The 25,098-nt window shown below is 38.0% G+C and overlaps 1 protein-coding gene across 1 annotated transcript in view; it reads right to left on the reverse strand.

Annotated features, from left to right (window-relative positions):
- INPP4B (inositol polyphosphate-4-phosphatase type II B) overlaps positions 1 to 25,098 on the reverse strand; it is a 640,126-nt gene that overhangs the window by 299,920 nt on the left and 315,108 nt on the right. Inside the window, exon 5 of the mRNA XM_063458461.1 lies at positions 7,334 to 7,372. Within this exon, the coding sequence (XP_063314531.1) occupies positions 7,334 to 7,372 (39 nt within the window). The remainder of the gene's footprint in view (positions 1 to 7,333; positions 7,373 to 25,098) is intronic.

A 25,098-nucleotide genomic window follows, 5' to 3' on the forward strand; every position in this document is an offset into this window, starting at 1 on the left:
CTCCTAAATACTCGCAAAATGTTTTGCTTCTAATTAAAACTAAAAAAAACAACAATTTTTGCATCTTTAGAGAAGAAGTGTCGCTTCTGCAGTCATTACAGTTCTGTATTCACCCCAGTAAACACTCTTAAAGCATATGTCCCAACATTTAAAATGGACAAAGAGGGACACTTTAATTATTTTGATGTGAGTGGGGCTGTGACCGGAGGTGGGGCTGTTCGGAATTTTTTTAAAGTGACTTACTAATAACAAATTATATAACTAATATTTAATTTAGAACACAAACAGTGTAACATATTTCCATAGACTGATTTGTAAACACATTTATTGTGTTTAAATACATTATTGTGAGTAGTATTGCTGTGTAGCTCTGTTATACATTTAGTCACACCAACAATATAGAGCTCCTAGACAAGAGCTACTGAATAGGGACATTTGTGAGGTATGTTGTAGAATGTGCTGTGGTGAGTAGCACCGTGTAAAGATGAGGCAGTTGATTAAATTGACTATAGCTTCTAACTTCCAACCTCATTCTTGTGACACAAAAAAAGTCTGCTTTATAATTGCCTTGAAAAAGCTTATACTGGCTCCTATTTGCAGATCTTACCATTTACAGGGTAATTCAATAAACACCAGATTTTGTCTGGACGAACAAAATACACTGAATATGGCTGAATTCCAAAGAGAATTGCAATTCCCATATTTACTAAAGCCAAATCTGGTCAGAAATCAGCCCGCCCAACCAAACCAGCACTAACTGACTGGATGTATTCAGTGTCGGGGTATGGATTTTAGCAATCTGAGTACGGATTTCAGCTGTCCAGCAGTGTTCGATTCGACTGAAATATGGGCCAAATTCAGGCTCATGGGAGACATGTCATGTGAGATATACGTGGATGCTCTGGATTTGGTTTTTACCCTAATCTCAGGGCGAATGGATGGCTTTCTAGAGTTACACTACTTCTTACTTCCAAACGTATTTCCATTGTATACTGATCTGATGTTATATGATCAATTACAATTTAATCACTAACTAACCTTTAAGTTGGTGTTATTATGTTGCAGATTAAATCCCTACATGAATACAGGTAACCCACGTTTTACAAGTAGATTACTAATCAGTGATTTGTGCAGAAATGACTAGTTACACTGGTGATAGAGTCGTATTTATAACTCTATCCACCTTTAAACAGGCAGAAAATGCATTCTATTGGAAGTGGGTGGCTCTGCACCCGATCGTCCCTTAAAAGAACACTATAGGGTCAGGAACACAAACATGTATTCCTGACCCTATAGTGTTAAAAACACAATTTGACCCTTTGCTCCAAACCCACAGCTCCCTAAATATAGTAAAATCTTACCTTTATTCCAGTCTGCTGGTGCTGGCTCTGCCCCTAATCTGCCCCCTTGGCTGACTTCATCAGAAGTGGTGATCTCAGGAATCACAATGCTTTCCCATAGGAAAACATTTGACTGACTGAGCTTAGCAATGAGGCAGATGAGGGGCAGAGCCAATACAAGCCAAACACAGACACTGAATGGCAGCATTGACCCAATATGCACTTCTGGTGGCCATCCGAGGAGTGGCCACTGGAGGTATCCCTAGGCTGTGATGTAAACACCGCATTTCTCTGAAAAGACAGTATTTACTGCAAAAAGCCTACAGAGACTGATTATACTCACCAGAACAAATACAATAAACTGTAGTTGTTCTGGTGACTATAGTGTCCCTTTAAGGGAATAGGAGAAATTGTGTAATGTAGTAGTCAGGATGGTACAATGCAATATTTTGTAAATGTACCATAATATAACAAGCATAAAATATGTAAGCATATGTATTCATTTTTCTTCAGTAAAACAAATTACATTTCAATAATGCTCCAGAAAAACATGCCAGAAAAAAAAGGAAATACAGTGTCTCTACAATGACAAAAAAATTGGATTTCCTAGGGAGAAAATCATCAGGTCATTCAGAATTATCAGCTCAGTTTAAGTAATTTGCTGCATATAGGAAAGAGCATGGAGATTTCTGGATCTCAAAAAAATGCTGATTGTTATTTCAAAGACCCATAGGCTACAGACAGTGTTCTTATTTGACGTTGCTGAACATGATTCAAGATATGAATTAGATGAATAGATGTATGTAGTTATGGATCCTCATCTAAATATAGAAGCCACCCAATCCAGCATGCACGTGTGGTTTCGTAAGCATTCCCTGTGCACACATATGTATAAAATAGGACTAAAATTGATTTCTTGCAGTAATAAATTACTGTCAGTTTGCCAGGTGTCCTGTTCCATATTTGCAGGGAATATGGAATATATATTGTGTTTCAACCTATTTAACTCATTCTAGATAAATCTGGTTCAGGTTGAGCAATTAATCTGACACATCATTTATGTTTTGGCTTGCATGTTTCAATGTATTGGGTCATGTAAGTCACCTAGCAGAATGTATTAGTCATAAAAAAACTTTGTATTTAGCACTCGTCTTTGTATGTTTAGGGTTTTATAGAATATACTGTTAAAATATTTTGTACATGTACAGTGATTTTGATATATTCAGTGGGTAGAAAAATTACTTTGTGATTCAACAAACCTTTACGGACATCGAGCTTCATGCTATCAGGTGATTTTAAGCAGCTTGTCACCCTAAACATACCTTTTTTCTATCTGTTATATGCCGTATTTTTCCATGCATAAGACTAGGTTTTTTTCAAATAGTTTTTAGTCTAAAATTGGGGGTCGTCCTTTACACGGAATGTCACAGCATGGGTTAAAAAAAATGCCCTAAGTTGGCACCTGCCACATTTCAGTGGGCCACAGCCCACACACACACACACCTGACCCTCCCACCCGCCGATCCACTTCTGAATGCTGTGGCAAGGGGGAAGAGGTCCCTATATGTATGGGGGCTGCAGCAGACATCAGCACTTACCACCACCGGAGCTCCAGAGACATGCCACACCAAAAAGGAGCAGCCATATTAAAGTAACACTATAGTTACGTAAACAACTTTAGCTTAATGAAGCAGTTTTAGTGTATAGATCATGCCTCAATTCTCTGCCATTTAGGAGTTAAATCAGTTTATTTCTGTTTATGCAGCCCTTGCCACACCTCCCCTGGCTTTGATTGACACAGCCTGCATGAAAAAAAACTGGTTTCACTTTCAATCAGATGTAATTTACCTTAACCCCTTAAAGACCAAACTTCTGGAATAAAAGGGAATCATGAATGTGTCCTTAAGGGGTTAAACAATGTTATCTCTTGCTCTGTAAATTGAACTTTAATCACATACAGGAGGCTCTTGCAGGGTCTAGAAAGCTATCTACAAAACAGGGGATAAGAAAATCTAAATTAAACAGAACTTGCAATAAAGAAAGGATATACTTTAGATTACTGTTTACAGGAAGTGTTTAGGAAGGCTGTGCAAATCACATGCAGGGAGGTGTGACTAGGATTCATAAACAAAGTGATTTAACTCCAAAATGGCAGAGAATTGAGACTGCATTATTAAGCTAAAATTGTTTTGGTGACTATAGTGTCTCTATAAGGTTTGCTCAAACTCTGGTAGGTCTTTCTTTCTGATCTATATTTATGGGGGAGGAAATGGGGATCAGGGAGCAGAGGGAATACTACTATGATGTCCCAGCAAGCCCTCACACCACCTGCTGTATTGTGGGAGCTGTAGTCTCCCAGCATGCACTATGGACCCGTTAACTTTACAGAGTACCATAGCACAGGGAAGGCATGGGAATCAGAAGTGTGTTGTTCTCCTCAGAAATCAACTCTAAAATATCACAGATGTTCTATTTGATGTTTAAAATATTGATGGTGGGCGTCTTATACATCGTGGCGTCTTATTCATGGAAAAATGCGGTATAAAAACAAATTAAATCTTAATACTGCTCTAAAAAAACATGCCAGAAAAATATTAGAAACAGTGCCTCTACAATGACTGCTTGTCGCAGTGATATATATATATATATATATATATATATACACACACACACTATGTCATAGGTCTTGCACTCCTGCTTCCCTGTGTTGTCTGGCTGGTGCTCGGCTGCACAACTTATAGATCCAAAGCAAAGTCTGCACTCGAGGACTTAAACAACGGTAAGGTTTAATCCAAAGATAAACTACGCTCACAATCCAAAGATCGACGTTTCTGTTGTCACATTAGAATTTTCATCAGGACATCATCATGTTGTCTCTGACGGCAGGGGTCTCGCAAGATTTGGAGAAAGGAGCTGCTGGAAACTGAAGATGGCATTTGCTAGGCCTACCCTTCACTATACCGGCAACTGGAGGCCCACAGTGGCACATATATAGTAATAATCGCTATTTATATGTGCATACTGGAAAAGTGGGGCTGAGGCCTACCCAAGCAGTCTGGCCCCCCTAGGACCGACAGGCCATAGACAATCAGAATTTACATTTTCACATAAAATAGCTTGTTGCAGTGATACACTGTCAGTGGCACAGACTTTTAGTATGCTAAACATAGAGCTTCCCTGGCACATGATAAATAGGTTAATTTAACCTCAGTTTCTATAAAAAAAGGACATGGTCATAACATGTTTACTAGAGTTTTAAGTTGTAAAACAATTTACAGCCAAAAGCCTATGGGATTTTTTGTACAAAAATGATTTGATAAGTTTTTTTATTGTTTGTTTGTTTCTTTTAACAGGTTTTGATAATTTGAAAGGTATTCAAAAGAATTAACCCCTTAAGGACCAGACTGTTTTTGCGATGTTGTACATTTGCGACCAGGCATCTTTTTACTCTTTTGTGGTGTTTGTGTTTAGCTGTAATTTTCCGCTCTCTCATTTACTGTTCCCATACAAATTATATATTGTTTTTTTCAGGACAAAAGGGGCTTTCTTTACATACCATTATTTATATAATCTAATGTAATTAAATTTTTAAAAAATGAAAAAATATGATGAAAAATTTTAAAAAATACATGTCTTTTGACTTTTATGTGAAAAATCTTTTACTCATCTAGAAAAGCGAATGAAAAAAACTGCTAAAAAGATTCAAAATTGTGTCCTGAGTTTAAAAATACCCAGTGTTTACATGTTTTTTGCTATTTTTTTTGCATGTTATAGGGCTATAAGTACAAGTAGGATATTGCGGTTTCAAAACATACATTTTTAAAATGTATCAATAGTGACATTGTAACACTATTATCTGTCATAAATCGCTGAATAACAACCCACATGTACATATTTTTTTTAAAGTAGACAACCCAGGGTATTCAATATGGGGTATGTCCAGACTTTTTTAGTAGCCACTTAGTCGCAAACACTGGCCAAAGTTAGCGTTCATATTTGCTTGAGTGTGAAAAAAGTAAAAAACTAAATTGAACGCTAATTTTGGTCAGTGTTTGTGACTAAGTGGTTACTAAAAATGACTGGACATACCCCATTTGCAATACCTTGGGTTGTCTTCTTTTGCAAATGGTATGCCATCATGGGGGTAATTCTCATTCCTGGGCTACCATACGCTCTCAAAGGCAACGTAACCAACCTGGCCATTTTCAATGTAAAAATATTTGACCCATATATTTGACCCTGTAACTTTCAAAAACGCTATAATATGTGATATGCTTTACTGTTTTGAATCACTAATATTTGTGTTCAGCGAAGTCTCCCGAGTAAAACAGTACCCCCCATGTACAGGTTTTAGGGTGTCGTAGAACGTTATAGGGTAAAATACAGTGATAGCAAATTAAATTCTCTGGACTTTCGGCCTGGGTTGGCAGGCAGGTCCCTTAAATTGCAATCAATAAAATAACTTAATTATGTAAAAATATTACATAAATATGCACGTAGAATTTAAATATATATGCATATTTATATATTTGAAGTCTACGTGTATATTTATATAATTATTTATGTAATTTTGTATATGGACATATGAATAGTTTGTATTCTTTTTATTTATTTATATATATATACATAGATATATATACACAATTTCATTCTAAGTGTATTTTGATATAAATATATATATATATTAATATCAAAATACAGTTAGAATAAAATTTCGCATAGATATATAATTTTTTTAAAAATTTTATTATTATTTTTACATGTTTAATTTAATTTAAATTACTTATTATTTGTATTTTATAATAATATATATACAATATAGTTATTATATATATTATATATATGTGTGTAATTTAATTATAAGTGTATTTTTATATTAATATATGTACATATCAATATAAAAATACACTTAGTATGACATTATATATATATATGATATATAGACATATATTATATAGGTATTATATAGGTATTATATAGGTATTATATAGGTATAATATATGTCTATATGTCATATATATATATATACACATATATAATTTTTTTTTTATTAACTTTAACTTAATTTTTTTTATGATTTTACACATGCAGGGAGACTGCCTGTCAGCACAGACAGTCCCCCTGCAGGCAGACACTAGGACACCTATTGTGACCATGTGGTCGCCCTGTTGGGCGATCACATGGCCACAGGGGTCCTAATCCGCCATGGGGAGACTGTCTGGGCTGCAGGCAGTCTCCCCACACCGGGAGCACCACCGATCGCCGCCGGGGGAACAACGGCGATCGGGTAAGTAAATCTTAAAGTTAGGACGGTTCAGGATCGTCAGCGGTCGGCAATGGAAAAATGCCGATGACGGTCCTGAACCGTCCTGCGTCCTTAAGGGGTTAAATTGAGGCCTTGATTTGATAAAATTATTTTTTGTTGTTGTTAATGTTGGTATATTTGTACACCGCTACACACATTTTTATGACTGTCAACAACTGCTGTCAACTAATATGCTTTTATTTTTTATTTTTTTTAAATGCTAAAAAAGATTACTTTTCCATACCAATAAAACATAGTTAATGAGATTTTGCTGTATTTGTGGACGGTTTAAGCATGATAGAACCAAAATTATTCTGTTACCTCTTGTTTGAAAAGGAACGCCATTCTTCTTAATCGGACCACTAAGGAGTTTTTAAAGTCTTATTTAAAAAGAATATATTCCATGCATTAATGTGAGATACAACAAAATCTTATCTAAATGCCAGACACATAAATAGTCAACCCTAGTTATTTTAGTTTTGTATTTAAGCTCAGAAATATACATTAGAGGCAACAGCTAAATCATTTTAAAAACAGGTTTCCGTATGATATTTTTACCAATAACTGACCTCTTGTTGGCAGTAAAGGCCTGATGAACAAGACATTTGGAAACTTTGGGATTACAAAAGATATGCTGACCTCTTGATGGAAAAATATATATAAAAAAAATATAATAAGATTTACATACCCCAGTGTTTGTTCTTGGCTCAGTGGTTTCTGGAAGTACCTAGGGAAAAAAAGAAACACATTTTAACTCGTAAATAAAAATAATAGTTCTATCTTTCTAAATACATTTCTGCTGCTGCTTTATATTTCTTATACTGCTATTATTTTTTCAGTTTCGTCTTGGATTATTGATCTAACCCTTTTCACATTGTCTACTGACTCCTTGCGGCTACAGCATTGGCCTTAGTTCAATTCCCAATAGAGAAGCTAACACATGAATGAAATGATCAGAACCTGTACTAATTGGTACCTGATATGTCATTCTGGTCATTTCTGTGCTAGTACCAGCAGTTCTTCTAAAATATCACCCTCTACTTTATTTCCTTCTTATTCTAAAACAGAAGGAGCAAAATCAATACCACTGTAAAATGAATGAGAATGAATAGTTTATTAGAACTGGTTTAACCAGCTTCCCTCTGCAACAATAGTGAGTCACAAAGGTTCATCCCAGCACAACTACTGCCCTTATCATCAAAATAAACGCTTGCATAAAGGCTGGAGCTGAGGGTACATTTTCTGCTGTGATCTATTTAGCACAACTCATTAAAATTGAATTTCCTTTCACTGGTATATAGCTTTAAATGGATAAACTTCCAGATTATTTTCTTTTAATGTAGCCTTTTCACAACAGTAATGCTCTGTGGGGCTATCTTATTGTTTATAATGTTGTTTTGTTTTCTTTATGTGCTTACTAACGTTCAACATTAAGTTCAATTTGCATAGCTTAGCTTTTTTATTTTTACCAGAGCCAAAGAATTAAGTATTCAGACATAAATTGTTACATTATGAATGTATAAAGCTTTTCCACTTGGTTTTAACCCCTTAAGGACCAAACTTCTGGAATAAAAGGGAATCATGACGTGTCACACACGTCATGTGTCCTTAAGGGGTTAAATACCCCATATTCCAAACTTTGATTTAGATTATTAAAATGCATTGAATAGCAGGCTCCGACCTTTACATATTTCTGTAGTACCATGACACATTATGGATTGTTTGCTACAGACTGACAGGGTAGAGAAAGGTACACTGATGCTTGTGTTATACACGTAATATACAGAGGGCCGGCGCATCCTAAAGGAGACTTAGGAAGTCGCCTAGGGCGCACCGGCCTGGGGGGCGCCAGATTTGAGTGACCGGCAGGAGGGAAGTTCCCATACTGTGGTCCGCGCGTCACCCGGCCATGCTACATAGGTAGGAGGCATGAAAGGGAGGGAGGACCACCAAAGGGGAGGTAAGGAGGGGAAGGACCACTAAGGGGTTTGGGAGAGGCAGGACCACTAAGGGGGTGAGGGGAGAGGATGACCACTAAGGGCGGGGGGGGGAGTGAGAAGACCACTAAAGGGGGAGAGAGGGGAGTGAGAATAACACTCAGGGGAAAGTGGGAGTGAGAAGACCACTAAGGGGACTGAGGGGGGAGTGAGAAGACCACCAAGCAGGGACTGCAGAAGGTCAGGAGGGGAGGAGAGAGCACTAAGGGGCAGGAGGGGAGAACACTAAGGGACAGGAGGGAAGGGGAGATCACTAATTGACAGGAGGGGAGAGAACTATAAAAAAATAAAGAGCTGCTCCCTTCTCAGTCCCTATCCTACCCCACAAACCCTCTCTTGTACACTACACACATACACAATGCATCCCTCACACACAGAAACATACAATGCAGAATGCTCTCCTCGGCTATTCCCACCTCCTATAACCTCTGATCCAGTACCAGCACTTTATTTAGTCTACCTCAATACAAAAAAGAAAGTGGCTTGATCCTCCTTTTCCTACAGAATTATGGAACGACCTCCCACACACTTTAAAATTTTCCCCAAGCCTAAAGTACTTTAAGAGATCCCTCTCTACATACCTCAAAACAGAATGCACGTGTCATGGTTGATTATATATTTCCTACCTGAAGTCAGTTAGACATTCACAGTGGAGAAAAACCCTGGAAGCTTACCACCTGAATAGAAATATCTGAATATACCTGCCTGAGTTATATCAAAACTATATCTTACTATACCATATAGAACCACTCCAGATAAAAATCATGTTACATTTAGAGTCCAACATAGGGTTCAGCTGTACTCTGCTCCGATCTGGTTAGCTCTGGATGGGTATGGGCCTTTTGGTATGGGCCGATGTGTGCTTATATAGTGTTTGGTATATCGTCATCACAAAAACAGATGTAATTTGGTCCCTGTGGCTGAGTAGGGATATGTTTAAATAAAAGTATTGTAATTGGCATATTAACCTACTTCTATAAACCATAATGCAAACATTTTCCCCAATCCAAAACATAGATATAATTAATGATGGGAGATTAGTTCAGGGATGTGGCAATGCTGTTTACATATTTTATTGAAAGGATTCTAAACTACAGAACTATATGCATGCACTTCCATAGTATTCCTCAAATTTGTCCTAGGTAAAACAAAATCAATATATTTCCCATCATATAAGCATGGTCAATGTTTCTAAATTGCACTCTGACCCTCTTTATCTGAAGACAAAGTATACCGATTTTGCTTTAACTGGAATGATTGATTGCAGAGTGTATTCAGTATATTCAACAAAATACAATTATTAATACCAATACATTTTAAAGAAAAAAACATATTTAACTTACAATCTATGGTTGGGAACCACTACATTATAACTACGTATAATTATTAATGATGATTTTAAAGAATGACAACAAGATGTTAACTTGAAGACACAGTTGTCATAGATGATATATAACTTTAATTAAACCTCTTAATGGAGATTCTCAAAAGATAAAACCATTCAGATGATATTATAGCCTAAAATATGTTTGACAAGATAACCTTTATTAAATATTAAATCATTTTGTCACTAGATTTTTTAGTGATACAAGGGTCATGTCATGGTGTATGTACAGGTAATTAAACCGGTTTCCATGAGAGTTCCCTGATTATTTTTTTTTAATTGCTCCCAAAAATTCTATCATTTTAAGAATAAATGTGCAACATGTCTGTATGACATTGACATGATGTTAGACACGTGTGTTATTGCTGAAAAAAACCAAAATACACTTCCACCCTAGCAACCGCTTCCACCTTGTCATTTTCTTCCAACAGGAAATTAAAGAAAAATTAGCAAATGTAAATGAAGTTGTATTTTTCCTAGAAATGTCATTGCTCTACAAGAGGAGCCCCCCTAGATAGATTTACCATGCCTTATTCATTCCAGTAAATTATGAACACCAGCCTCTATCTAAATTTCAAATATATGAATTAGTCATGGCATCCTTGTTTGTTTCTTCATAGCCTTGTATTATACATTTACGAGCATGTCGATGTTTCAGACGACTGTTACATATGTTCACTAATTCTCCTTTACAAATGTTTAGAAGGTAAAGGATTGGCTAGGACAGCTCATTTAGTTCCTGCAAATCTTGAGGGACTAGAAAGTGGTTTGCAAATTAGGTACTTCAAGCAAGTATTAGCACCCATGCTTAAGCATGTGCATAATTCGACTGGATTTATCATAGTGTTAAAATGTTGTGCTTTTATTCCATGTATTATGTGAACATGGGTCTACATAAAAACTCCCAGTTTATAAACATGTACAAAGAAACCAACCAACCGTGTGACTATTTTTAAAGACATAAAAATCATAGAGAATAAAAGAGAAAAACGAAATTTTAAATTATTTTATGGACTACTTTGTTGATACTTAGACACGTGGACGGGGACAGAAGATGAGAACAATTTGTCCCATGTAGCCCATAATGACATCTGAGTATGATTTTGAAATCTTGTTTTTCAGCATTACCTTTAGCACATGCCAAGCAATCTTATTTCTGTGTTGTTTTAGCTTTAACATCTTCAACAGGAATATTACTGTTGGCTTTTTTCGGTACAGTAGAACTGTGAATCTCTTCCTGTAAATATTCCACTTAAGAATATGGTAGATGCCAGCAGTAGTAAAACTTAATATTATATCACAATATATAGGTTTATTCACTAAAGTAGGAATTGTACAGAATTGGCAAGGATAATATGTTAGTCCAAAAAATAAACACTGAATTCTGTGGAATACTGCAAGTCATCTATTTTTCCAGATCAAATATTTTTGCCCTAAAATTAGTATTTCCCTTATCTATTCTTTACAATTCCCAGCTTAGCGAATTAAATACAGTGTGGGGGCTTACAGAGAATAGTCACTGCTCACTGGTAGTTCACATAAAATAATTTTCAGACAACGTACTTAGGGCTTGATTCAAACCTTATCTGTAAATAGATGCTGTAAGCATTTGCTATTAACAACAGCAGCTAGTTAGTAGCGGTTGCTAAATAATGGTATTCAAACGTGTCACTTTTATTTTTTTTTTCAATCAGCTGGCCACCAATAATGTCTGCTCACAAAAATACAGACCACTCTCAGACTTGCCACTTGCTGGTAGAGACATGCTGTGTCACACCTTGCCAGTAAAAAAGACTCACCAAGAGATAGCAACAGTGTATATATGTAATATATTGTAATATATATGTATATATGTAATACACTGTGATTTTATGCTGTGCACTCAGGCCATGTTTATTTTTAAACCCTTAAGGACCGCTGATGGTTTAGGACCATCATCGGAAATATCCCCTTGAGGACCGATGACGGCCCTGAACCGTCATAACGGTAATATTTACTTACCCGATTGCCGCCGTTCCCCCGGCGGTGATCAGTGCTGCTCTCGGTGTGGGGGACTGCCTAACAGCCCAGACAGTTCCCCCTGTGCGAATTAGACCGAGTTAGGGACCTAACAGAGCGGACACATGGCCGCAATAGGCGTCCAAGTATCTGCCTGCAGGGCGACTGCCTGTGCTGACAGGCAGTCTACCTGCATGTGTAAAAAAAAATAATAATGAATGAATTAAAATATAATTATATATGTGTGTATATATAAATATAGTAATATAAAAATACACTTTGTATGACATTATATATATACATATGTATATATATATATATATATATAGTCATAAAAAGTGTATTTTTATATTAATATATATATATATATATATATATATATTTATCAAAATACACTTAGAATGAAATTATATATATCTATATATATTTGTGTAAATACAAATACATAAAAAATAATAGGAAATATATATATCCATATACAAAATTACATAAATATTTTCATAAATATACATGTAGACTTCAAATATATAAATATGTATATACATTTAAATTCTACATGCATATTTATGTAATATTTGTACATAATTAAGTAATTTTATTGATTGCAATTTGAGGGACCTGCCTGACAACCCAGGCTATAAGTCCAGAGATGTCAGGATCGGGACAGGGATCCAACACGCAGAGTACAAACAGTAGCCAGATACGTATACCGGACCTTAGAATGGCCGGACTAACGTAAGTAGTACAGTATAGAATGGTCAAAGACAAGCCGAGGTCGAGGGTAACAGAAGACAGGTAAGCGAGAGACAAGCCGAATCAAGGGTAACAGAGATAAGCAGAGTAAGGTAAACAAGCCGGGTCAAAACCAAAAGGGATAATAGAATACACAAGCACTGAGTGACTAGAACAAGCTAGAACCACGACAGGGCAATGAGCTAATGAAAGAAGCTCTGTTAAATACCCTGTTCAGAGCAGTAACCACGCCTCCGAGGCGTCCTGATTGGTCCTGCAGCAATTGAGTGACAGGTCGTTCCGGAGGAGTGTCCTGATGACAACTTCCTGCCTAGATGCTGTAAAAGGCAGTCACTCCCTCGCGGCCGGCCTTGCATGACCGGATAGACCGTGGGGAAGGGAGCCATCAGGCCGTCTGGATGGAGGAACAGCTAAGTCTCTACCTCTTTCGGAGGTAGAGACCACAGGTACCCTGACAAGAGAATTTAATTTGCTAGCACTGTATTTAACCTTGTAACTTTGTGTGACACCCTAAAACCTGTACATGGGGGTTACTGTTTTACTCTGGAGACTTCGCTGAACACAAATATTAGTGTTTCAAAATGGTAAAACATATCACAGTGATAATATTGTCAGTGAAATTGACATATTTTGCATTTTTCACACACAAATGGCACTTTCACTGATGATATAATTGTTGTGATACATTTTACTGTTTTGACACACTAATATTTGTGTTCAGCAAAGTCTCCCGAGTATAACAGTACCCCCATGTACAGGTTTTGTAGTGTTGTTGAAAGTTACAGGGTCAAATATAAGGGTCACATTTTTTTACATTGAAAATTGCCAGGTTGGATATGTTGCCTTTGAGAGCGTATGGTAGCCCAGGAATGAGAAATACTCCCATGATGACATACCATTTGCAAAAGAAGACAACCCAAGGTATTGCAAATGGGGTATGTTCAGTCGTTTTTAGCAGCCACTTAGTCACAAACACTGGCCAGAGTTAGCATTCATAATTGTTTTTTACATTTTTAACACACAAACAAATATAAATTCTCACTTTGGCCAGTGTTTGTGACTACGCGGCTACAAAACAAGACTGAACTTACCCCATATTGAATACCCTGGGTTGTCTACTTTAAAAAAACATGTACATGTGAGGTGTGATTCAGGGATTTATGACAGATAACAGTGTGACAATGTCACTATTGATAAATTTTAAAAATATTTTTTGAAACAACAATATCCTATTTGTACTTATAGCCCTATAACTTGCAAAAAAAAAAAAAGCACGTAAACACTGGGTGTTTTTAAACTCAGGACAAAATTTTGAATCTATTTAGCAGTTTTTTTTCATTAGCTTTTGTAGATAAGTAAAATATTTTTAAGTAAAAGTTTTTTTTCAAAATTTTCACCATATTATATTGGTTTTCTTTTAAAGTAAATTATATGACATGATACAAATAATGGTATGTAAAGAAAGTCCTTTTTGTCCTGAAAAAAAACCCCAATATATAACTTGTATGGGAACAGTAAATGAGAGAGAGGAAAATTACAGCTAAACACAAACACCACAAAAGTGTTAAAACAGCCCTGGTCCTTAACGTACAACATGGCCAAAACAGTCTGGTCCTGAAGGGGTTAAATTGCCTGGTGCCAGTTCAGTAGGCTAGTGTTATCCAAATAAAGTAAGAGATTTGGCTACACTCATAATATTTCCATTAATGTAATTCCTTTATTCCAAATACATATAATCCAAAGAAAATCGACGTTTTAGTCCACACTGGGGCTTTCATATGTATGTAACATTTGAGGTTCACTTCTGCTGTCCGAATTGTTCAGTTAAAAACACATGCACTTTACTTATCACTATTACTGGATCAACAGCAAAAACATATGTGAGGAAGGCTGAACTTGATGGATGCAAGTCTCTTTTTAGCTATGTAATTATGTAACTTATAGAAAGAATAATTTCATGTTTTATATGATATATCTGGCCGTTTTTTTATTTTATTGCACATGTTGTTAACCTCTACGCGCCAGGCCAGAGGTTAGTGTTGTTTCGAGTGTTAGCAGTTAAACAGTAGCGACAAGGTTGCAAGCCAAGTGGACAGCAGTCCCTAAGTAGTGATTGGCGGCTTCTATGCAGAATGGGACCCGGTAGATGCCACTTAGCAAGTGGTTTCAAGCGGCGGCAGTCGCTGACTGGTTACATTTTGAAATTTAGCAGCTACTAATTAACAGTAGAGACTGGCATTTTAGCGAGTAGAGTCTGTATAATAAACTGAAGTGACAAGATAGGAAACAAGCCCTTAGAATTTGTAGGGTATTATTTGATGCAGCCTGCTGAAAAGATACATTAGGTCTCAAAACCCTAGAGAATGCTAAAAAATACACTTTACGAAATTCAGGTAAATATTTCACAATAGGCATATTAAAAATACGAAGTGGTCTGCGGAAATGGCACTTTATGTTTAGTTTTTTACTGTTCCAGAAACCATCAGGTCAATAAGCACAAACTTTTTTTTTTTGCCACATTTTAGAATAGCAATATAAGACTCATCTTTCAGCCTTTATTTTACATCTGATACTTATTTTCAAATATAGCCTTGGGAACAATAACCTCTATTTGTAGCAAAATAAAACACATTATGTTTCTGCAGATGCAGCTCAATTCAAATTGATTCCACTGAATGGGGAGAAACAATGATTCAAATAATATAAACATTTCTAACATTTAGAAACTAAAAATTAAGCTACATTTGCACATTTGGCATTTGTTTCCCAGAACCATAAGAAAAACTTAATTGTGAACTTTATTACTAATAACAATGATTTTGTTTATTAGCCAACTACATATCTAATAAAAAAAATGCAGTTCTGCCTTCATTCAATTATCTGTGCACACATTAGTTTAATTATTAAAGGCAGTATACCCTTGTAGTTTGATACTAGTTTGAAGGTCAGTCTGGGCAGAGTGCCAAACTGAAAGGAAACTCTTAATATAACAACCTGTATTTTTTTATTTATTTTTTTTATTTATGGACACGAAAAGTAATTTTTGCTAAGAATAGAAGCCACAGGGGGAATCTCTCTTATTTGTTCTCCATTTCATTTTATTTTTAGATTGGATTTTAGAAATAATAACAAAAAAGTTGCCCAAAAATAAATGAAAATTGGATAGAAGTATTTTATTAATATAACAAGATTTCAGCTGCATATGCAAATTAGCAAACTGTGGTATATTCTCTAAAATGAGAATTATAAAGAGTTGAAAGGAGTATTGTAAATGTTGTGGCTCCAACTAGTTTTTCATCTCAGCTATATTGACTTTAACCCCTTAAGGACCAAACTTCTGGAATAAAAGGGAAGCATGACGTGTCACACACTTCATGTGTCCTTAAGGGGTTAATATTGTAGTTTTCATTTTACTATACACAATTCCCTATTTAGTAAATTTAGGTTATGTGCATATAATTAAAGAAAACACACATAAGACTGACCAAGCAGGGCCGACCTTAGAGGTGTGCAACCTGTGCAATTGTTGCCATAATGCCATAGAAGAAGGTTGGTGGTCAGTGGTGGAAAGTGAACCTTTCACTGATTGCCTTTACTCATGAATCATTTTCATTTGGCATTAATCTCCCGTAGGAACCCTGCCTGGGACTGCAAGGAGATTTCTCTATCACACAGGAGCAATGGCGTACATAACATGGTCACCGGGGGTTACAGCTGCAACCAGGCCCCTCACTCTAGGGGCCCGCCGAAGCCGTGACCCCTGCAACCATGGGCCGTCTGGAAAACGTATGGGCCAGTGCACAGCCGCACCGGCCCGGGTCTGTGGTTCCCAAAGCTGGCAGGAGGGGAGAGCTGTGCTGTCCTGCTCCTCTCCTGCCAGTGTGTAGCGTGGCCCGAGCGGTCTGACAGGAAGTGCTCACTGACAGAGCAGTCCTGGAAGGGAGAGAGAGAGGTAGGAAGGGAACACAGGGCGGGGAGAGGGCAGAGAGGGAATAATGGGACACATGGAGGGGAGGGGGAGAGAGGGAACAATGGGTCACATGGAGGAGAGGGAGAGAGGGAGAAATGGTACACCTGGAGGGGAGGGGGGGGGAGACAGGGATCAATAGGACAGATGAGGAGAGGGAGAGAGAGGGAGGGAATGGGACACAGGGAGGGGAGGGGGGAAAGATGGAGGATATGGGACACAGGAAAGGGAGGGGGAGAGAGGGAGAAATGGGACACCTGGAGGGTGGGGGGGGGTAGAGAGGTAGGAATTGGTCACAGGGAGTTGGGGAGGGATAAATGGGACACATGGAGGGGGCTGGGACGGAGGAGAGTATAGGAAACAGAGGGAATGGTACACATGGAGGGGCCAAGCGAGGAGGAGGATATGGGACACATGGAGGGGCTGAGGAGTTAGAGGGAATGTGGCACATGGAAGATCAGAGGGAATGAGACACATGAGGGGCTTTGGGGTCGAGGGAATGAGACAAATGGGGGGAAACTGGGCGCAGGAATGAGACACGGGGGGGGGGGGTGAGTGAATGAGACATCAAGGAGGAGGGGCCCCAGGGGAATTTTCAAACTGGGCCCCGGTGGATTCTAGTTACGCCTCTGCACAGGAGGTGTGTGCACTGAGCCCTGAGGCATATACCTCACACTGCTCCAATGCAGTCCTAAATATTAAACAGCAAAGAGTAGTATCTGGGAGAGCATTGACATAAAGGAATCGGTTAGTCTTGTGACTACATCCTGCCTTGGTTATCCAGCCACTAGACCACCAGGGACCCAGTAAGCTGTAAATGGGTGTCTGACCATTTTCTGAATTAATTAATAGGGGGACTGTAAATAGTTTTGTTATACACACAGGGGAGTGTAAATGGCAGGTTAATAAACACAGAGGAATGTAATTGGTGGGGGTTATAACGGGTGGAGAACATAAATGGTGGGGTTATAAACATAGGGGACTGCAAATGGTGGGTAATAATTGCAGGGGGATGTGACTGGTGGGGCTATAATGAATGATTTAGAATGTAAATGGTGGGGGTTATAAACATAGGGAATTGTAAATCGTGGGTCTCTATAAGGAGACTGTATAAATAGAGGGACCTACATATGGAAATGGTTATAAATGGAAAGAGCTATAAATGCAGAGGACTGCAGATGGAAGAGGCTGTATATGGGAATGGCTGTATATGGAAAATTATATAACTGAGCTATGAATCACAAACACACATATTGACATTTCACACACAGAGACACACTGGCAAACACACATACTGACACTAAACACATACACAAAACATGCACAGATATTGCACACATAGAGATACCATCACAAACACACAAACTGATATTGCACATATTGCAGTAGTGTTATGAGTGGCTTTTACAGCTAGTAAAATGGAATGATTATAATAATGATTGGGGTTGAAACTGAAGATCCTGCAAAGGATTCATAAAGGCTTCTCTGCCCAATAACCAGGAGGCGTTGATTTCATGTTTTGTAACCTGAAGCACAAACATAATAGTAACAGTAACAGTAATATTTTGTATTGACTTCAGAATCAATATATTAACTCAAATACACCAATATTCATGGTCCCATAGGGTGTGAATTAAAAAGAAAAAAAAAAAAAAAAGATCAAAGCTCAGCTCGCTTACAACATAGATTTTGGCTCTTATACCCAAGCCAAGATATGGACGGTTAGCAGATCTCATTAAAAGTACTATAAACCATTAACAAGCTTCTTAACAGAGAATAATCTGCATCACTTCACAGTTCAATTTTCCATGTCAGGTTTACTAAGTGAGTGATTGCCAAAGCATTTGCCTAATTAGGCTTATAAATCTGATTTAAAAAAAATCTCTTTCAGTTTAATACGCAAGTTTGAATAGAAGTAGTACATCGTTTCTTACACAATCTACTATAGGAATCTTTCGACATGTGATAGATGTGTTCTAGACTTAGGTGCTACCAAAGTTTTAGTTTCAATCGAACACACTTGGACAAAAAAATATTTAGTTAGTCTGAGCCAAATTTTGTCCATTTGATCATTAGTTTTCAGATGAAATTCGGTCATTATTTCCGATCAGAGCCGCCGACCGTGGCTGCATCTTGCAGCCATTTAGTAGATAATTCCTTCAATTTGTAACCTTTTGGATTGCCATATTTAAGGGTTTCAAATTATGGAGCTGTTTAATAGATAGTATTATGGAGTTCTCTAATAAGAAGATGATGACCAAAATCAGAACCAAATCAAAACCAAAACTTTACTAATACTAAATAAAAAAAATACAAATGATTAGAAAATAAGAGAGGTTAAATTGTGCTTCCTGCCCCTACCCACGTGCTACAAGTAGGGACATGCCTTCTAAACAGAAAGCAGACAGTGGCTGTTTGTTGTCATAAGAAAAGACTAGAGACTGGGCAGCTATAGCTGGCCACGTGCTATTCCAATAAAGGGGGGTCTCGGACAGGCCCCTGTGTACCGATGGTGGGGCACCTACTAACATAATTAACTGATTATGTTAGTAGGTGCCCCACGAGTAGGGCCTATTAAAATAAACAGGGGACTCCAGGGGTGGGGGCTATTAAATAAAATGAATAAGTAAACATAGTGTCCTCACTGTGCCATCACAGCTGAATCAAAGTAGATGAAAGAAAACATCTAATGGGAAGTATGAATATTTTATTTAGTTAATTGTTCCCCTTCTCATTATTATTAGGGTGAGTAGGTTCTTGTTCTTTGGGGGCACACCTGCTGCCCATTGGTGGTGGGTGTGGGGACACGGGGGTACACTATGTCCCACTGTTCATTTAATTTTGTAGCCCTCACCCATGGCCAAGGGTGAGGGTTGGAGACATCTGTTTATATTAATGGCCTTAACTCACTGGACACGGGTGAGACACTATGTCCCTCCCCACTAAATTATTTTATAAGGTGGCCCACTATGTGGGCATGGGCATGGGCACAGGTCCCGGTTTATTGGATTAGCAACTGGGCAGCAAGAGCTACCCAGTCACTAGTCTGACAGCGAGTAGTTACTGAATGCTCAATGTTGAGTAGATATTACCCTACTCATGGCACAGGGGGTAGGGGCAGGAGAGAGTATTTAATCTCTTTTATACTATTATAGGGGTAATACTGAAGGGGGCAAGGTGGGATTTAGGAAGCTTCTATTTTTAAATATTACAAGGAGGGAGCTGTAAGCCAGTAGCTTCCTCCTTGTAAGAAAATGAATGAACAAAAGAACGAAATGCAGAACTAAATTTTGTCCAACAAGCAATTTGTTCTTTCGTTTTGTTCACTGTAATTTGTGTTTGTTCATTAATCTTTAGGACAAATAGATGAAAAGTCAAAATTCGAACAAGAACATTTTTACCCAAAAACAAATCCCCAATTCTAATATATTCTCAATCTAATTAGACCTCTAAGCAATGAGATTTTTATATTGCCTAAAAACTGTATGAACTTAGACCAATGTTTTAGATACATTTTCATCAGTACATTGTTCAGTCTGAGTGCCCTGGGAAGAATAGACAAATACATTCAAACTGAAATAAATATTACATCAACAAAAGGTTTTGCGTATATGTTTTGTTACAATACACAATTCTCACAACAATTTAATTCCACACAACATAGAGCAGTATGCTTTAAAGTAAAGTGTGGATACATTGTTACAGGACCCTGGAAAAAAGAAGCAGGTGTTCGCTGTAATCATTAGTACCAGGTTTGTAACCAGTAGTACAGGACTTTAAAGGAGTAATATAGGGGCCGAAACACAACCATTTATTCCTGATCCTATAGTGCTAAACCCACCAATGGGGAAAGCATTGGATAGGATAAAATCGGCAATGGGGCGGGGCCAAAAGCCATTTTGGCGAATCAGCACCTCCTCATAGAGATGCACTGAATCAATGAATCCCTATGAGTCAGGAAGCACCTCCAGTGGCCATCTGAGGAGTGGCAACTTGGAGGTGTCCCTAATGGCAATGTAAACACTGCCTTTTCTTTGAAGGCAATGATTATACTCACCAGAACAACTATAGTAAGCTATAGTTGTTCTGGTGACTATAGTGTCCCTTTAATATCCATAGAGCCTTAGAACAAAGATATAGTAGGGTGGAGACATGAAAAGATTGCCATAGCTGTAAATGATTTAAGATAGCAACACATGCTGCATTTATGAAAACTAGAAACGTCGTAAATGTCAAAATCTTGATTTAATAATCTCCAAATTAATCCATGCCATTAGAAAAACCTTCTACATGATTGATATACAGATGTCACCATTAAAGACTACTGGACTTTTTGTAGATAAATCATTTGGAATGTTTTTCTAACAGTATTGAATCATTTGGAGATTTTATTAAATCAAGGGCTTAGTTGGAGAAAAGACATCATAATTTTACTTCCGTATGTCCAACTAAACAGCTGTAGGTCTTAAGCCTAGAAACCTAATGTGATATGACTAGATAATAACTGGTATCAGCAAATCACAGTATGCAACATACAATTAAAGGCCCAGATAAGGAAATGAAAGTCAACAGGAACCAAGCACTTTTTAAGACTTCCAGACTATATCTAGCCATCAATAATCAATCCTTCTGTTCCTGCGCGTCTGACTCGTCTGGTTACAAATACGTGTCTGTTAGTCCACCCATTGTACAGCACTGCAAAATATGTTTCCACGTTATAAATAATAATAATAATAATAATAATAATAAACTATATAAACTGCTCAGGGTTATTTATTAAGCCAGGAACTGTTGATACAAGAGAGTTGCACATTTTAGGCCAAAAATAGAAACATTTGAAATATTCTCCACCTGTACTATTTTTCCTATCAAATTAATTTTGAGTAAAGTTTTCCATTCTCTCATTAATCTCTCACTCATCCTCTCGCATTAATCTCTTTTTATATACGCTACTTTTATTTATTTAGTATAATAAACCAAAAGTCTGGGTCTTTTACATAGAACATCAGCGTTCAGAATGAGTCACCCCTATTTACAGAGCTTTCAGCACCAGTGCTCTTAGATCCTACCTCACTGATTAAAGGAACATTTTAGGTATTTATTTTTGATAAACCAATGCCAATGCGAGCTGTTCACTGACCAGTGAACCTAGAGTTTTCATAGATATAAATGGAAATGCAGTTTAACCACAAGAGCTTCTAATCCAGCCATGCTCATTCTGGCTTATCTGACAAAATTAAATTAATGTTAGAATGTGAAGAGCAGGAGTAAGGCCAAGGGAAATACTAATACTTTTCCTCCTTATTTTATCTATTTACAAAGGAAAACAACACATGGCATTTTTTCCACGGTTCTCTACATTTAATTTCCTAGATACAGCTAGTGCTTGGAATGTACCTTTAACTTGAATGTGTGAGGATATCTGTTCTAGTCAGTTCTCCCCTGCAACAAATGCCTGCATTTTAGCTGCAGACTCTTATAGAAGTGATTAACCTATGGCCTGTGGCTGAATCTAAATATGCTTTTTTTTTTTTTAATTTCTAATGCTGACTGATTAGAAAATATATGTTTGTGTGCAAAAGCTACCATAAGCATGCTTACAACGCACAACTGTGTAACGGAAAGAGACTAAGATGGATAGATGTATACATCACACAAAACATTATCTTCTATTAAAGTGTACATTGTGTACAGGCAAACATAGTACAATACTTTATTAGAACTTTAATGTTTTACTCAATCTGAGTGATGGAGCGGACACAGGGCTTTTGAAGGTTTACAAACCCCATTATCCTTAGCATTTTCCATACCTCTGCAGAGCTCCATTGGATAGTGATCTTCTATACTGAACTAATTATACGTCCTCTTTAGTGATGTACCGGACTGTTCGCCGGTGAATAGTTCCCGGCGAACATAGCGTGTTCGCGTTCGCCACGGCGGGCGAACACATGCGCGGTTCGATCCGCCCCCTATTCATCATCATTGAGCAAACTTTGACCCTGTGCCTCATGGTCAGCAGACACTTCCAGCAAATTAGCAGCAGACCCTCCCTTCCAGACCCTCCCACCTCCTGTACAGCATCCATTTTAGATTCATTCTGAAGCTGCATTCTTAGATAGAGGAGGGAAAATGTAGCTGCTGCTCATTAGATAGGGAAATTGATAGCTAGGCTAGGGTATTCAGTGTCCACTACAGTCCTGAAGGACTCATCTGATCTCTGCTGTAAGAACAGCACCCCAAAAAGCCCTTTTTAGGGCTAGAACATCAGTCTGCTTTTTCTTTTTTTTTCTTTTTTTTTCTGTGTAATGTAATTGCAGTTGCCTGCCTGCCATCTTCTATGTCAGGCTCACAGTGGATACTCTGCCCACTTGCCCAGTGCCACCACTCATATCTGGTGTCACAATAGCTTAAGCTTGACATTTAAAAAGACATTTTTTTTTTCACTGTTATAGATTGAATAGCAGTTAGTTGTCTTCAAGCGGGTGTCAGGCCTTTAGCGTGTACTCTGCCAACCTCAGCAAGTGCATTTGCCACTCATATCTGGTGTGAGTATAGCGTGCCTTTAAAAACAAAAAAAGTTTTTCACAGTTATAGATTGAATAGCAGTTAGTTGTCTTCAAGCGGGTGTCCGGCCTTTAGCGTGTACTCTGCCAACCTCAGCAAGTGCATTTGCCACTCATATCTGGTGAGACTATAGCGTGCCTTTAAAAACAAAAAAAGTTTTTCACTGTAAGCTAATAGCAGTTAGTGTCCTTAAAGCGGGTGTCAGACCTTCAGCGTGTACTCTGCCAACCTCTGCCAGTCCAGTTTGACACTCATATCTGGTGTGACTATAGCGTGCCTTTAACCCCTTAAGGACACATGACATGTATGACATGTCATAATTCCCTTTTATTCCAGAAGTTTGGTCCTTAAGGGGTTAAAAACAAAAAAAAGTTTTTCACTGTAAGCTAATAGCAGTTAGTTGTCTGCAAGCGTCTGGGTGTCAGGCCTTCAGCGTGTACTCTGCCAACCTCTGCAAGTTCACTTTGCCACTCAAATCAGGTGTGACAATAGTGTGCTTTTAAAAAGAAAAAACGTTTTTCACTGTAAGCTAATAGCAGTCAGTGTCCTTAAAGCGGGTGTCAGACCTTCAGCGTGTACTCTGCCAACCTCTGCCAGTCCACTTTGACACTCATATCTGGTGTGACTATAGCGTGCCTTTAAAAACAAAAAAGTTTTTCACAGTTATAGATTGAATAGCAGTTAGTTGTCTTCAAGCGGGTGTCCGGCCTTCAGCGTGTACTCTGCCAATCTCAACAAGTGCATTTGCCACTCATATCTGGTGAGACTATAGCGTGCCTTTAAAAACAAAAAAAGTTTTTCACAGTTATAGATTGAATAGCAGTTAGTTGTCTTCAAGCGGGTGTCCGGCCTTTAGCGTGTACTCTGCCAACCTCAGCAAGTGCATTTGCCACTCATATCTGGTGAGACTATAGCGTGCCTTTAAAAACAAAAAAAGTTTTTCACTGTAAGCTAATAGCAGTTAGTGTCCTTAAAGCGGGTGTCAGACCTTCAGCGTGTACTCTGCCAACCTCTGCCAGTCCACTTTGACACTCATATCTGGTGTGACTATAGCGTGCCTTTAACCCCTTAAGGACACATGACATGTATGACATGTCATAATTCCCTTTTATTCCAGAAGTTTGGTCCTTAAGGGGTTAAAAACAAAAAAAAGTTTTTCACTGTAAGCTAATAGCAGTTAGTTGTCTGCAAGCGTCTGGGTGTCAGGCCTTCAGCGTGTACTCTGCCAACCTCTGCAAGTTCACTTTGCCACTCAAATCAGGTGTGACAATAGTGTGCTTTTAAAAAGAAAAAACGTTTTTCACTGTAAGCTAATAGCAGTCAGTGTCCTTAAAGCGGGTGTCAGACCTTCAGCGTGTACTCTGCCAACCTCTGCCAGTCCACTTTGACACTCATATCTGGTGTGACTATAGCGTGCCTTTAAAAACAAAAAAGTTTTTCACAGTTATAGATTGAATAGCAGTTAGTTGTCTTCAAGCGGGTGTCCGGCCTTCAGCGTGTACTCTGCCAATCTCAACAAGTGCATTTGCCACTCATATCTGGTGAGACTATAGCGTGCCTTTAAAAACAAAAAAAGTTTTTCACTGTAAGCTAATAGCAGTCAGTGTCCTTAAAGCGGGTGTCAGACCTTCAGCGTGTACTCTGCCAACCTCTGCCAGTCCACTTTGACACTCATATCTGGTGTGACTATAGCGTGCCTTTAAAAACAAAAAAAGTCTTTCACAGTTATAGATTGAATAGCAGTTAGTTGTCTTCAAGCGGGTGTCCGGCCTTCAGCGTGTACTCTGCCA

This window comes from Pelobates fuscus, chromosome 6 (assembly GCF_036172605.1).
Source record: "Pelobates fuscus isolate aPelFus1 chromosome 6, aPelFus1.pri, whole genome shotgun sequence".
Taxonomy (NCBI): Eukaryota; Metazoa; Chordata; class Amphibia; order Anura; family Pelobatidae; genus Pelobates; species Pelobates fuscus.